The sequence below is a fragment of the Panicum virgatum genome, chromosome 1K (assembly GCF_016808335.1).
Source record: "Panicum virgatum strain AP13 chromosome 1K, P.virgatum_v5, whole genome shotgun sequence".
NCBI lineage: Eukaryota > Viridiplantae > Streptophyta > Magnoliopsida > Poales > Poaceae > Panicum > Panicum virgatum.
This window is the reverse complement of record NC_053136.1, coordinates 30,098,977-30,113,112: the sequence shown is the minus strand read 5'-3', so window position 1 is coordinate 30,113,112 and position 14,136 is coordinate 30,098,977. Positions and strand designations below refer to the sequence as shown.

At 49.2% G+C, this 14,136-nt stretch overlaps 1 protein-coding gene across 3 annotated transcripts; it reads left to right on the top strand.

Annotated features, from left to right (window-relative positions):
- Window positions 1-6,162: 6,162 nt before the first annotated feature.
- Window positions 6,163-8,667, top strand: LOC120702129. Of its 3 annotated transcripts, none has more exons than XR_005686301.1 (3): window positions 6,163-6,442; window positions 8,118-8,168; window positions 8,310-8,667. XR_005686301.1 is itself a non-coding variant. In XM_039985891.1 (3 exons), the coding sequence occupies exons 1-3, from the start codon at window positions 6,493-6,495 to the stop codon at window positions 8,322-8,324; spliced, it is 408 nt and encodes a 135-aa protein (XP_039841825.1). In that variant the 5' UTR covers window positions 6,459-6,492; the 3' UTR covers window positions 8,325-8,661. The 3 variants fall into 3 exon arrangements, 1 of the variants encoding a protein (XP_039841825.1); XM_039985891.1 differs by lacking the exon at window positions 6,163-6,442 and adding an exon at window positions 6,459-6,834 and having other exon boundaries at window positions 8,310-8,661; XR_005686300.1 differs by lacking the exon at window positions 6,163-6,442 and adding an exon at window positions 6,461-7,081 and having other exon boundaries at window positions 8,310-8,663.
- The last annotated feature ends 5,469 nt before the right edge of the window (window positions 8,668-14,136 follow it).

Genomic DNA, 14,136 nt, shown 5'->3' with positions numbered 1-14,136 from the left:
CCACGCTCGGATATAGCGTAGAGCTATTGGCCGGAGTCGCTTAGTAGACAAGGTGTAAGCCGGTGCCCGAAGCGAGTATTTTGCCCGAGACTTTAACCCATATATAGTGTTATCTTAGGAATCCTCTCTACCCTTGTCCTCTATTTTGGCGTGTTGAACCGACTAGAATAGAAGTTACAACACACATATTCTCTGTGGATTCGATAACCCTTAAAATATTCTGAGATAAAAGCTACAATCGTATTTGTGCACTTGCGGATTCTTTCGTAACGCTAAAATTCCCAACAGTGCGTGGAGGGTAGCTCGCTGTGCTTGTCCAGCCCATGGCCTAGCAGCACGGGCTGCCGCCGACCGCCTCATCCTGCGCGCTGTTCCGGTGCGGCCGTTGCCATAACCCATGGAAGGGTCGGAGTGGCCTATCTGGCCTAGCACTCAACTAACCGACCAACCCACCCCCTGCTTCTGGCACCATTTGCATCCTGAGCGTCCTACTGACAAGTGAGCCAACCGCAGGATACGACCCCACCGTTCATTGGCACAGGGTCCCGCATGGCAAGTCAACAGCCATCGCCCATCCCACCCGGCCCTTCCACCACCCTAAGCCGCGCGCCAACGCTACCCCTAGATTCTGGTTGAGCCACGGCGCTAACAGTGGGCCTATGATAGACGTGACCCCACCACCGGGCAGCAGGACACATCGATCCAATAGCTGGGTGACCAAGGAGACGCGTGGGATGCGGGTTGAAGAGCAGAATGCAGTGGATTTTAATCAACACTAGAACATTAAGCGCGCAAACAATCAAATGTAAGTAAATCAAAGGTAATAAAATGTGAAATTAAACATAAATAAACGGTAATGAAATATGACAAATGGTGTGCATGATATATAATAAATTCAACACAAAATCACAGCATATGGTTATAAATACATCATTAGTATGCTAACATTTGAACAATGTGGGTACAGTCCCATTTCCATCATAGATGTTCCATATCCAACGTGTTGGCTGCAGCTCGAACTTTTTTTTTGAGAAACACAGTACAGATGCAGACGCTCACAAACACGCACGCACACTCATTCCTATGAATACATGCACGCAACCTTACCCTTATGAGCACCTCCGAGAGACTGAGCCGGCAAATTATCCTTAAGATTGACAAAGTCCCCACAGGCGCTCCGCTGTCGACGGAAACGTCGCTTACCACTAAAAACACAAACATGTTGCCGCGCCGCCCTCTTGCCACCAGCCGGGACCCACCGCGATGTGCCCCCGTTGCCTTGCCTGCCCACTGCTGCAGGCCGCAGCGGTCCATGCTGCGTCCGAGCTGGGCTGTTGTGCCTGCCCAAGCTCCAGCATTGGCCGGACCACGCTGCAGTGGCATTGAAACTCGAGGCGTGCACCATGCTCATTGGCTTTTCCCATGTTAATTGCAGACCGATTCAACATAAGACAGATATTTCATCAGCATAGTTCAATTAGGGTCTTTCTTACCATGGACTTTCAATGAACGAACAAACTCCAGCTGACAAATTTATAAGCTCAAGCTAAGCCCAACTTCTATATATTATGCTCCTTTATGGTCTATAAATAATTGACCTCTTAATTGTTTCTACGACCTTTTGCTACACCTTTTGCTACAGGTAAATTTGAGGAAATGGAGTACAATAAGAACACATGCTCAAAAAGATAGTGCCTTATCAAAGACGACATCTGTAGAACAAAAAAAAAATCTGTAGAACAAAGTGGGAGTGGATTAACAACCTTGCGAGCATACGAGCTCTGGTTTTTAAAAGCATCCAGAAGTGCAGGAAGAAATGTTGACTCATTTCCCATATGAGGGTTTCCTGTGACAATCGATTCACAAGCTGCAAATACAAAGATTAGCAATATGCGATATGGGAAAGATAAGGTAGTTGTACGCCTCACCCAACTCATAACACGGGTCACCGTAAGACAATGAGCTGTACACATGCAGCTAAATACTTCTTGACTCCTAGTTCTATTCATGAATATGCAGATACCGAATTGAGGCTCGTAGTGCACCTTTAAACTGGTTGCAGACATGAGAAACGCAGGAAACTTAGTGGGTTGATTACCTTGCTCAAACTATTGATGCTGATAATAAGATTTTTCTCATCCTAGCAGGGTAATTGAGAAGATATGCCCTGCATATTTACAAGAGGATCTTCTAGTAGATCCATCAGCTTCAACAGACTGCCATTGATGTTGGTCAGGAACATCCTGTCTTTCTCAGCCTGCTCATCCCAAAGCAGCGCTAGCAACTCCCCTTCCTGCGTTTGGTGCCGCGAATCTGAAAAAAACTAAAAACGCCAGCAGTATTACCTCTAGAACATTAAGCTTTTACTCTTTCTTGTTCAAACTACTGTCCGTTCCCAATCACAACGTGCTCTAGTTTCAGCTTCCCAAAAGCTTCCTTGATGATCCATCCCTGCAATGATGACAAGGAACTAAATATGAAAGAGATCACCAAAACCGCAGCTCAACAGAATTTAATGAACAAGGAGATGGTAATATTATTTCTTATTATGACATTTAAATTCAGGTTAAGGTATTGAACATTATAATCATTTTGGTCTGAAAATATAATAATGACAGAACTAATGCACCTCAAGTTTAGCGATTTCATCACGCTGACCTGCTGCCAAAGCATAGTTTTCACCTCAATAGCTTTCTACAAGTCTGCACTGCAACAAAAGGAAAATATGAAGTTACATTCCAAATGGAGACTGTCCTAGGTTAAATGACAAAATAGATACCAGAACACATGAACAGATGAGGCAACAATGAACAAATTAAAAGTCAGGCAAGCATCTCAAATATATTTTGCAAGATATAATGCATGTATGTGCTAGTTAGGACAATCAATGGCTACCTAATTGTATGCCTTCTGTTCTACGTAATCAGACCAAACATATATATGAACAATTACTTGAGCAGAAAACATCACAACTCATTCTGTTTTAATCAAAATTGCATTAATATATTTAACCAGATGCAAATGCAAACAATATGGAGCATGAAAAAAGCCGGTCAGTGCAATATACCTCTTAAGTTAAAATATCATAAATGTGTTTACATAAAAAATGGTTTCCAAGCTATTCCCATTAAACTATCCATGTGCGGAAAGCCACATCTTGTAGAACGGTTCCTTCGCATATTTATGCCACTGAGACATTGCTTGTGAACCATCTACTATGATAATAATCTACTACATTTATCAGCTGCTGTGACAATAATTTATTGCATGTATCAGCTGCTGAAAGTATCTGCGTGCTTCGTCATCCTTCAATCTTCCACTTGAGGCCTGGTGTCCAATATTTGTTTTCTTTGTTCATATATAGGTATACCTGCAACGGTGAATCATACCTTCAATGTAAAATATTGCTACATATATAACAAGGGCATTGAAGAGGACTACATTTATCCATGTCATGACAGCAATGAGATAGGAATCGTAAGCAACCATGTGAGTGATAAAGAAAAGAGAAAGGATTCCACAACAAATAACTAAAACAGACCAGGATTTCCCAACATCTGCCTGCCTATATATATACTAGGCAAAGAGCGCGCTGCGCCGCGCCCAGTTCCAAGGGCCACATATTTTCTTTTTTTAACCTCCCCAGCCCCTCCCCCCTCTCTCTCTCCCTCCCTCCCTCCTCTCTCCCTTCGCCGCCGCTGCTCACTCACCGCGGTGCCTTCCTGTGCACCTCCACCGCCCCTCGCCCTCCCTCCTCCGCCCCTCCACCGCCGTTGCCGCTCGCTCGCCGTGCCTCCTCCTTGCGGCCGTCGCCACCTCACCGCGCCTTCTCCTCGTGGCCGAGCCGCCGCGGCACGGCCGGGCAGCGGCCCCGACGGGTGCGCGCGGCCATCCTCCTCTCGCCTCCTTCCTCTGTCCCGGCGCGCCTCTCCTCCCTCCCTCTGGCGGCCTCGAGCTCGGCCCTCCCCGACGTGGATTTGGCGCGAACGGCGGCACTCGCCCCCACTCCCTCCCTCTCTGGCATGGATCTGGCGGCAGAGCGGCGCGCACGAGCTCCGGCCTCCCCCCTCCAGCGGCCTCGAGCTCGGCCCTCCCCGGCGCAGATCTGGCGCGAATGGAGGCGCTCGCCCCCACTCCCTCCCTCTCCGGCGTGGATCTGGCAGCGGAGCGGCGCGCACGAGCTATGGCACAAGCTCTAGCAGCGGCGGCCGTATCGGGCCCGTTGTGGCACTCCAAGCTCGCCGGCCGCCGCCGCCTCCTCCTCTTCGAGTTCCCCTCCACCGCGCTCACCGGTCCGCTGCCGCCACCTCCTCGCCACGCCTTGTTAGCATCGGCGGGTCCGTCGAGAAGCGGAGGTCCTGCGTGGCGGAGATGGCATCCATGCGTGGTGGCTGAGCAGCGGCGGGGAGCAGTTGCGGGCCGGCGAGGCCACACGTCTTTTCCCCTGCTCCATCCTCCGGCGAGGACAGCTCGTGCGGCAACGTGTGCAGCTCACATGGGGCCAATTGGAGGGCCGGCGTTGGGCTACCTTTTTCTTTGAGGACACGCGTCGCGTGGAGACACACCGAGCACTCTCAGCCCTCCCTCTCTAGGGTGTATAGTATATATAGTATATATGCTCCCGGTTACCAATTAATGAGATCCGTCCGCAATAATCATTGGCTTTGTGAAGAATGGAGCAGGGAATATCCAATCTAAACCAATTGAAATCAACATAGATTGTAAGAGAGTTGACAGGGAGAGCTCGAATCTTAGAAGGTCAAAGCTGGGGAGTCACCTGAGCGGACTGACCTAGTTGAAGCTCACAGTGGAGTTGAGTTGACCCCACCGAGTCATGCGGGGTCGTCAGCGCAGGCGAGGGCGACGTAGGGGTTGAGCGGCTCCTCGAAGCAGCTGACGCCAGCTTCGATGCACAGGCGGCGCTTGAGCGCGAGCACCGCGTGGAGGGGCTCGTCGTCGGGGCTGCAGAGGCGGACACAGAGCGCGGCGGTGACTGCAGCGAAGGGCCACGCAGCTCGCGGACCGCAGGACGTCGCGGATATTGCCAAGATCTTTGACCTCGGTGCGGGGCTCTGCAACAGCGGGGATGGTGATGGGGATCGAGGAGGCGCGGAAGAGAGGGAGAGTCCGACCGCAATGAGCTCGAAGTCCGCCGCTACTTCCTGCCCGCCTCCGCGGGTGTCACAGGCTCCCGGCCACCTCCACGCCTGCTGCCTCCGGGACAGCCCCCTCCGCCTGCATCCATGCCCATGGGTGCTCCCAGCAACCTCCGCGCCGGCTAGCTGGCCACCTCCAGTCCGCGTCCGCCTACGCCGCAGCATGCCTCAGTGCGCGCCGCCCTCCTCCCTCCAAGCCCTGCACCGCACTGGATCCAGATCTGATCCAGATCCCGCGGGAGCGCGCGGACGGCTGCGGTGGCTAGCAGGAGCACCGGCGAAGGCAGACAGAGAGGGAGAAGAGGAGGGGAGGCGGCAGTGGGGAGGAAGAGAGCAGAGAGGGAGAGGGCGGCGTCGGGGAGCAGGAGAGGGAGGGAGAGGGCGGCGCGGGGAGATGGGGAGGAGGGAGATGGGGTTAGGGTTCGGGGGCTGCGGGAGGGGCTTTCTATAAAATTGCCTAGAGGGGTGTGTTTGTGAGCTCATCGAATTTTTTCTTCTTTGTGTTGAAATAAACATCAACTTGAGGGCATGTATGGAAAATATATGAACGTGGTAACTGTAGGGATCGGACGAGCTGGATTTAGTTGAAATTTACAGAAAACATGAGGGATTTTTTGCAAAAAGAACAGAACTTGCAGGGACGCGACACGCGTCTCTTTTTCGCGTGAAACGCGGTGGGAACAGCGCAGAGGGCTGGATTTTAACCATTCCGATGATAGGAGTCGGTTTCTAGTTAGGTTCTCCTACTCGAGAAATATTTGTTTATACTATAGCAGGCCACGTGCCCGATGTGCATGGCGGCGACACCCGCAGTGAGGAGCCAACCGCTTGCGAGGCCAAGGAACAGGAAGGCATCACCGACAGCTGCCACGAGGAGTAGACGCACGATGACGTCATTGGCGGCCAAAGCAAGTGCTGGCGCGAGTGCGCTAGGGACGCCGCGATGCCCCCCAATGCTATCGGCGGTGTTGGATTCGGCGGCAACGAGGGCACCATCCCATCTCTAACTACGATTCCTGCACCAAACCAGGGCATTCTATTGAGCCACGTCACCTACTTTCCCTCAAGCGTTGGATGAAAATCGGACGTCACCGGAACCTTCAACGTGGCTTGTATATGTGTGCAGTTCTAATGCCTTCCGGAACCCTTGGGAAATCCCAGGCAGAAGAGAAAGCGTTTTACCCCTCTTCCTTCGTCCCTTCCCTTACCTGCACCTGTTTGTTCCCATCCCCATCCGTGCTGCCGTCGCAATCCAAACGCAAAAGAAATCTTTCGTCAAACTAAAGGTGAGTGATCTTCTTCTCTATGCAATTCCTACAGTGTCGATCTCCTTCCTATGGCCCGACGGCTCGAGGCCGGCCTCCCCACAACCCACATTCACATACGCGACCCTCCCTATATTCGCCTCTGCCTGAACCTCACGACGCCTCACCTGGCCGCGCTAGAGCCCACTTCCACCTCTACAAGTCCGATGGGGATGACATCCCTAGCGACCCCGGCGACCCCAACTCGAGCTGCTCTCGCCAAGGAGGAGCCCGGCGAGGCGCGGTGGTCCAGCGGCAGATACGCGCTTGCCCAAGCGGAGGCGCGGCGGAAAGAGGCACAACACCCGCGGGTTCGGGTGGCCGAAGAAGGGGCACGCCGCGGCGTGCAGCTTGGTCTCGCCGAACTGGTCCAGGTAGAGGAAGAACTTGAGGACGTGGGCGCCGCTTCACTGCGCCAGGCTCAGCGGCGGCCGGTGCTTCCGCAAGTACTGCCCGAACGTGTTCCAGTCGCGCCGTTTTTGCGCCCCGTACCGGCTCAACGACTGCGGCCCCGATGCCGCCGTTGCCCACTCCAACGAGGGGCTGTCGGGGTTCGGCAACATGCCCATGGATCAGCTAGCTAGGAAGGAAGAAAATAAAGCAGCATACCTCTGTTACTCTGTATGCGCCATTGTTGCCTTCTGTCTTCTTCCCTTTGGTAGTTCTGTTTCCAGCTGAGGAATTGGAAGAAATAAGTAAGGCTAACTAAAAGAGAGAAGAGGTCTACAGTTCATTCTTTCTGCTTGCTCTGTATGCATCTTACAAGCTGCCATGTCGATGTGCAACCGTATGCATCTAGCTTGAAAGCTGAAGTAGAAGCCTTGAGGTCCCAGCCTTTTAGATGGTACTCCATGGATCTGCGTAGGAAGAACTGATCAGATGGATCGATTCATGCCCATCTTAACCTGTCATTAGAGCTTGCAGCAATTGCTCATGTAAAGAGCCGATGATTTCATGAGTACCTGTAGTGACCTGGATAACAAAAGAGGACAAAATGTTATACTCATCAGTTACATATGGCTTGAGACATTGTTCATCTAGATTTCTTAGGCTAGGCATCAAACATACCTATGAAATCTTTTACATGCAGAACATCTAAACAGGGTCATGCATGCTAAAAATTTCAGATAACTGAACTGGTGCATGCTAAAAAATTTCAGATAACTGAACTGGTGATGCCACCAGTACTAACAAACTCTTCCAAGATGGAGGCCTTATTTATGATATGGGTCATGATTTAGATTAATGAGCCAATTTTTGTGCAACGCCTGATTTCTAGATATTACTGCATTTAGGGAACACCATGCACAAAATTCTTTGCCTTTCCCTCTTAAGAAATTTTTAAGAAAGTACACCAGCGTATGCAGTAGTTCTTAATGTTGATCGCCAGACGGAGGCATGGCATATCCTTTTTTCTAATGCGTTCAGACCTTGCTTCCTCCTTCACCATATCACTTTAATTCACAATCCTTCAATTTAATGTATGAACTAGCTTGCTATCAAACGATACAAAAACAGGGGTTCAAGAACTCGATCCCACAAATATGCTTATCGATGGGTGACCCCAGTCAGATTACTATATGAGATGCTATGTTGATTTTCATTGTTTCAATTTGAGTACTACTTATTGTGACAAAAACTTGCCATGTATTTTCAGGAACTAGCAACAAGAACTGATCCCAAGCAAAGACCAGGAGTGAAAAAAAAGGTACAATATATATTGCATCATCATTGTTTAAGCTACAAAGTGTAATTTTCCCTGTTTTATCATGAATTACTAACTTATCCTACCAATATAGTATATAAAGATAATACAGCTTCCATGCTTATTTTTTTTAATTACTTGCAGGGGAAACACAATTGATTTATCACTTTCAGGACAAGCTCTTCTATTCGATGTTGAGGCAGTCTTTGATATTGGCCAGAATCATCATGTTATAGCAATATTTGTGGGCACACTCATGAAAATATATCGAGAAGATTACAAGTTCCTCAGTGGAACTTTTGCATGTCGGTGGTATATAAATGAAAATGATATTCCAGCAACGAGGACATCTCAAAGAGGGTATTATTTCAGTTCTGAATTTAAATTCAGACACCTCACTACTAGAAAACGGGCCTTGGGCACCGGCTGAGAAAGGCCAAAGGCACCGGTTTCCCAACCGATGCCCCGCAACCGCGACCATTGGCCTCTACTTAAGACACCAGGTTTTTCAACCGGTGCCTTAGGCTTCCATTGGTACCGGTTGGAAATACCAGCCGGTACCAAAGAGGCTTCCACGATGACGTAAGGTGGCAGCCCCTTTGGTACCGGTTGGTATTTCCAACCAGTACCAATGACCTTTTCCCTTTTTTCCCAAATCCAGTTTTGTTTGTTATATTTATTACTGTTTATTCTTTTATAATTGCTAAACGCACTCAAGCTCTACGGTACTCTATGTTCATTGGTTGTTCATACCGGTTGCAATAGCAGCTGGTACCTTTGGCCAGGACATTTGGCTTGTTTTCTAGTAGTGCCTATATCTTAGCCCAATACTCATGTTTCGTTAATTAATCTGAGTAGTCCAAGGAACAACATCTCAGATGCATATTACCAAATGTATCTCCTGCTTGTTCAAATATATTGTTCTGCACAAGTGATGAATTCACAGCCTCAGTTAAGCAATACGGAGTACTAAATTAGTTTCTGCAACACCAAGGTTCTAAGCAACATGGCCATACGCGGCAATGCCGCGAGCATTTCTAGTTGGCTACGGTGGCCATGGAACTGGGGGTGTGGGGACCTACCTTCTCGAAGCTTCTAAGTTCTATGATCGCTCGAAATGGAGGCACCGAGGTAGAGTGGTTGGGGAAAGGGGAGCACCACTGGATAACGTTGCCATTGGGGAGGGAGTGGTTATCCACATCCATACGCATAAGTTATCCATCTCCAATTAATTCATATCCAAATGAGTGGATAATTTTCCAACACGTATGGATAATCTAATGAGTAGGCAATAGACTTGCAAGTGAGGTGGGTTGAAATGGATCCCACGTCAGGAGCCGAACCTTAGAAATAAAACCTCGCGTTCACACTATAAAATTTTAAAGAAATTAATTGAATTTTGTTGGAGATGACTCAGTATTACAGACAGCTACTCTGTGCAAAGCAGTATGGCTAGACCTATACGTGGGCCCCACATAAAGAGCTGGATCCTGGAAATAACACATCGCATTCACACTATAATTTTTTTTATCGAAATTGACTGAAATTTGTAAGAGATGACTTGGTATGACCGGCGGCTACTCTGTGCAAAGCAGTGTGGCTAGATCTACACGTGAGCCCTACGTCAAGAGTCGGACTCTAGAAATAAAATCTCGCGTTCACACTATAAAATTTTATCAAATTTGACTGAAATTTGTTGGAGATGAGTCTATATAACCGGCAGCTACTATGTGCAAAGCGATATACGTGGGCCCCACATCAAGAGCGGATCTACGGAATATAGAAGAATATAAAAGAACTATCTAATGGGTGCGTGAGTAAAACATGTATTATCCATATATATCCTACCCATGTTCAAGTTGAAATGGGTAATTCATACCCTATACCCAAATACAATAGGTATGGATTTGTATAAGGGTATTGAGTACCCAACGGCAACTTGACCACTGGAACAGAGCTGCGAACACGAGAATCGAGAAGACAGGAAGGAAGGTGCCTAGCCACCTAGGTGCTCGAATTGGATTGGAGAGTTTGTTAGGGCCACATTGGTTGCCCAGATTTGGTCTGACGAGGCCCGTCGAATGCAAGTTCGCCTAGTTTGGTTGCCTACACCATGTGTTGGGCTTGGCTGGCTGGGTGCAGAACCGACCGCTCAGCTTGGCCCAGGTGGTGCGGAGAAATCGAGGAGGTGATTGGTTGCTTGGGCTGAGCGGAACCAGGCTCGCCGCATGCACGGAGCACTAGTTTGGTTAGGTCCACTAGACACTGGGCGAGGCGTCTTTTTCTTTTTTATATTAAAAAAATAAATTTTTTAAAATTATATGTCCGTTTTGAAAATTTTCGAAAATACCCCCGGTCGCCTTGCCCAGGGGCGACAGAGGTCCTGTCGCCCAAGCAACGGGCGACATGACCTTAATATAATTTTTTTTGAATTTGCAAAGAGGTCCCTGGCCGGGGGAGGGGGCCTGTCGCCCCCCCCAACGGGCGACAGGGGCATGTCGCCCCCCCACGGGCGACAGGGGTGTCTCCCACCCTATATAAGCTTTGGCCTCCATTCCCTTCTCATTTGAGCCCAAAAATTCAGAAAAAAAGATAGGGGTGAGGAGAAGAAAAGCGGCGAAGCTCTGCCGAATTCCGCACTTGTGATCTACCTGTAACTTCCGTATGAATCCGTTGATATTGTATAACAATTTAATTTAATTAGCGGATTAGCTGAATTAGATTTGATGCTTTAGAACACTCGTTTAGTATTACAATTTCAGTACTATTACAGATTTGTTTTTAAATTAATTATGAATTAGAATAGAATTATGACAGTACCTTATTGATATTGCAGTATAAGTCAATGGTGAGCTGTGCATGTAGAGCATCTAAGTGCATGCAGTCTCACAACACTGCATTGTTGCCGCTCGGTCGATCGCGCCTAAATACCGTCTTTCCCACTACACGCCACAGACCTTCGCTGTAGAATGACAAGTCCGTCGTCCTCGCCAGAGAGACTGCCTTGAAGGTGAGCTGGTGTGGTTGCCGTGTTGTCACATCTTTTTGAAATGGTGAAAGGGCACTGATATTGGGTTGTCGTCTTTTCTCACGTATGTCTGGGCAAACAATGCGATATGTGGGAAATCCATGATCGTCGTGCTGAGCAGTGGCAACCTATGATCTCGTACTCGCAGCTAGATACACTATGGTCCCTATTTTGAGCTATACGAGCGTGTCACAAAGTTTACACTGTATGCGGTAGTCGTCATTATCGTTGGCGGGATCTCGACCGCTAACTCCTACCGCACCTAACTTGTCCTTCATTAAATCACGGAAAAAATTCGCAAGAACTTCCCTTATTTCACGAGCATTATGAAACCCATAAACATAACAAGTTCACATCAATAGTATCTATAGAAACAAATTACAAGTAAACTACCACAATCATAAACATCGGATACAAATAAGCGGTCCACAGCTATCTCATTACAAATAAACATCAGAGATACAAACATTGGATATATCTAACCACCCCTAGGGCGTCGGACCCTCTTAGCCCTCTGCTGGGCACGGACATGGCCCTCGGAGTAGGTGTGACGATTCGGAGACCTCACCTGTCGCTCAGGACGCAAAATGGGCTGTGGTGTTTGCTGCTGAGAGATCCCAAGTGGTGCTCCTCCTAGCTGTGAATACCCCAAGACATCGGGGTTACCGTGCACGCCAGGTGAGTCTGGTGTCAAGCTGTCGAATTCGTCTAAGGTGAAGCCCTCGTTATCTGGAACGAACGTACTCGAAACAAACCCTGCGTAACATATAAACGTAAACCAACATATATTGCGTGCTAAATTAGTGAGTGTATTGAGAGAGTGTTTTGTACCAGGTCGAAAGGAGGAAGACGAAGGTCCGGCGCCCGCATCGGGGTAGAATCCAATGTAGAATCCGATGTAGGAACACGCTAATGCGGATGTTAGCGTACGCTCGTGTCTTTCGTCATGACATGTAGAAACCGAAATACGAAACATAAACTAACCTGTGTAGGTCGGTATCTGTGGCCCCGGTACCATCCCTGGATATGGTCCGCCAACTGGTGGTGTCCCTCTAAACATTCCAGTAAGGCCGAATACAGTAGCTGGATCGTATCCTTTTTGTGATATTAGTAAATATGTAGCAACACTTGATCTAATTTTAAAGAGATATCTACGTTACCTGCAGTTGTGTAGTACTGCGACGTCGGCCCGTGCACGGTCGCCGGACACGGGAACGACGACGAGGCCTGGGACGACCCGTGGCTGTCTTCGTACTGCACACGACTTCCCAAGTTGTGCACTACCTGACGCAACTGGTCACGCTGCCTCGACCATGCCTCTGTCTGCTCAAACTGGGTCATTGGGGATCCGGCACGTTCCCTCGTCAGGTAAGTCGAGCAGTCCGTCTCCATCATATTGCAAAGGCGAAACTGCATCCATTCAGTAAAAGAACAGTTAGAAACACATGAATTATCTTATGAATATTAATATATACATGCAAATATGATCAAGAGACTCACCGCGCCAGCTAGTGCCTCCACGTGGTGCCGGGCATAGCCATCCTGAGACCTCGCCTGGTGTGGCTGCGGGTGAGTGTCAACATAAACCAGACGAGCCCGAGTCCGGGGTAAGACCAGGTGAGGTAAGCCCTAAAGGAGCTGTCTGTGTGTGGTCCTGTTGGATGGACCAAGTGCTCGTCTGCATGTTCCCATTGGTCCACCCACGGCTGCATCTTGGTGAGCCAATCATCAGAGCACGGCAAGCCACTCCTTGACAACCTACAAAAGTGGACCACGAAGAATCGTTAGATTCGACACGAATGTATGAGCCAAATTCATTCATAATTACCTGTGGTCCTGATGACTGACACGCTCCAACGCGGTGGGCACCGAAAACTCCTGGCGCTCCCCAAACTGTCTCCTGACTCTCCAGGGGCAATATGCCTCAACCGCGATGTCGTAAACCAGGACGGCTGTAGTAAGCCACAGGCTCGCATTCGCGGAGCAGTGCGAAGATAGGCCTGCTGGTGCACAGGTAGCCACAGCCTCTGGGCTGTAAGGCTCCCAAACAACGTCCTCGGGCGTCAGCATGTCGAGCTCCGAAACAAACTCAGGATATGCGCGTCTAACCTGCGCATGCGCCTAGGACCTCTGCAGTCCGAATAAGTAAAATTAAAAGTGCGCTAATGCATGATATAACAATGAATAACAAAATTAGATTTGTTTCGAACGTACCTGACGCCAGATCCAGAGAGTTCCCATAGTGGGCCTGTCGTCCTCCTCGTCGCCGTACATGGCCTCGTGGTAAGGCTCGTGGCTGACGAGGAGCCGACCAACGGCTAGCCTCTTGTACGACCAAAGTTGTAGCAGTAGTGGGCACCCCGCCAGGATAGCATTCCCATGTGTCTTCATGCAGCTGTCGCAGAGTCCACGGTAAGTGGCTACAAGTTCCGCCTCACCCCAGCTGTAGGCCGGTACGTCCTTGTCCCCATCCGCAATCTCCCGTGCATACGGAAGGAGAATCCTATCGACCGAGTTGCCATGAGTGTTGTTGAACATGATGTAACCAAACAACCAAAGTAGGTACGCCTCCAGCGATCTGGTCACACTGTACTCGTCGGCATCCGCAGCCAACAGGGCAGGCTGCATAAACAATTAAGATTAATGGTTTCAACTGACAATGCAACATGTGAATTGTAACAATTAAACTTAAATATGTAATGAATACGTACTATAAACTGTAGGAACCAGGTCTTCGAAGGACCTGCTACTCGCGGGTGCGGGTTGATCGGACCTGCTTCTTCCACGCGGTCAACTAGGGCAAAACGGGCCTCCAGATTATCCTTCCACGAGGCTGCCACCACACGCGGACCTATGGCCTCCCCGATGATAGGGAGGCCGAGGAGTTAGGCCACGTCCTGCAGCGTAGGAGTCATCTCCCCATACGGGAGGTGGAACGTGTGT

What these genes read in the sequence shown, in the direction of transcription:
- LOC120702129 (XM_039985891.1), top strand. Translation starts at nt 6,493, where the DNA reads ATGGCCCGACGGCTCGAGGCCGGCCTCCCCACAACCCACATTCACATA. An exon ending in GTCTCGCCGAACTGGTCCAG is followed by an intron (nt 6,835 to 8,117) that starts GTAGAGGAAGAA and finishes ATGTATTTTCAG; the next exon opens with GAACTAGCAACAAGAACTGA.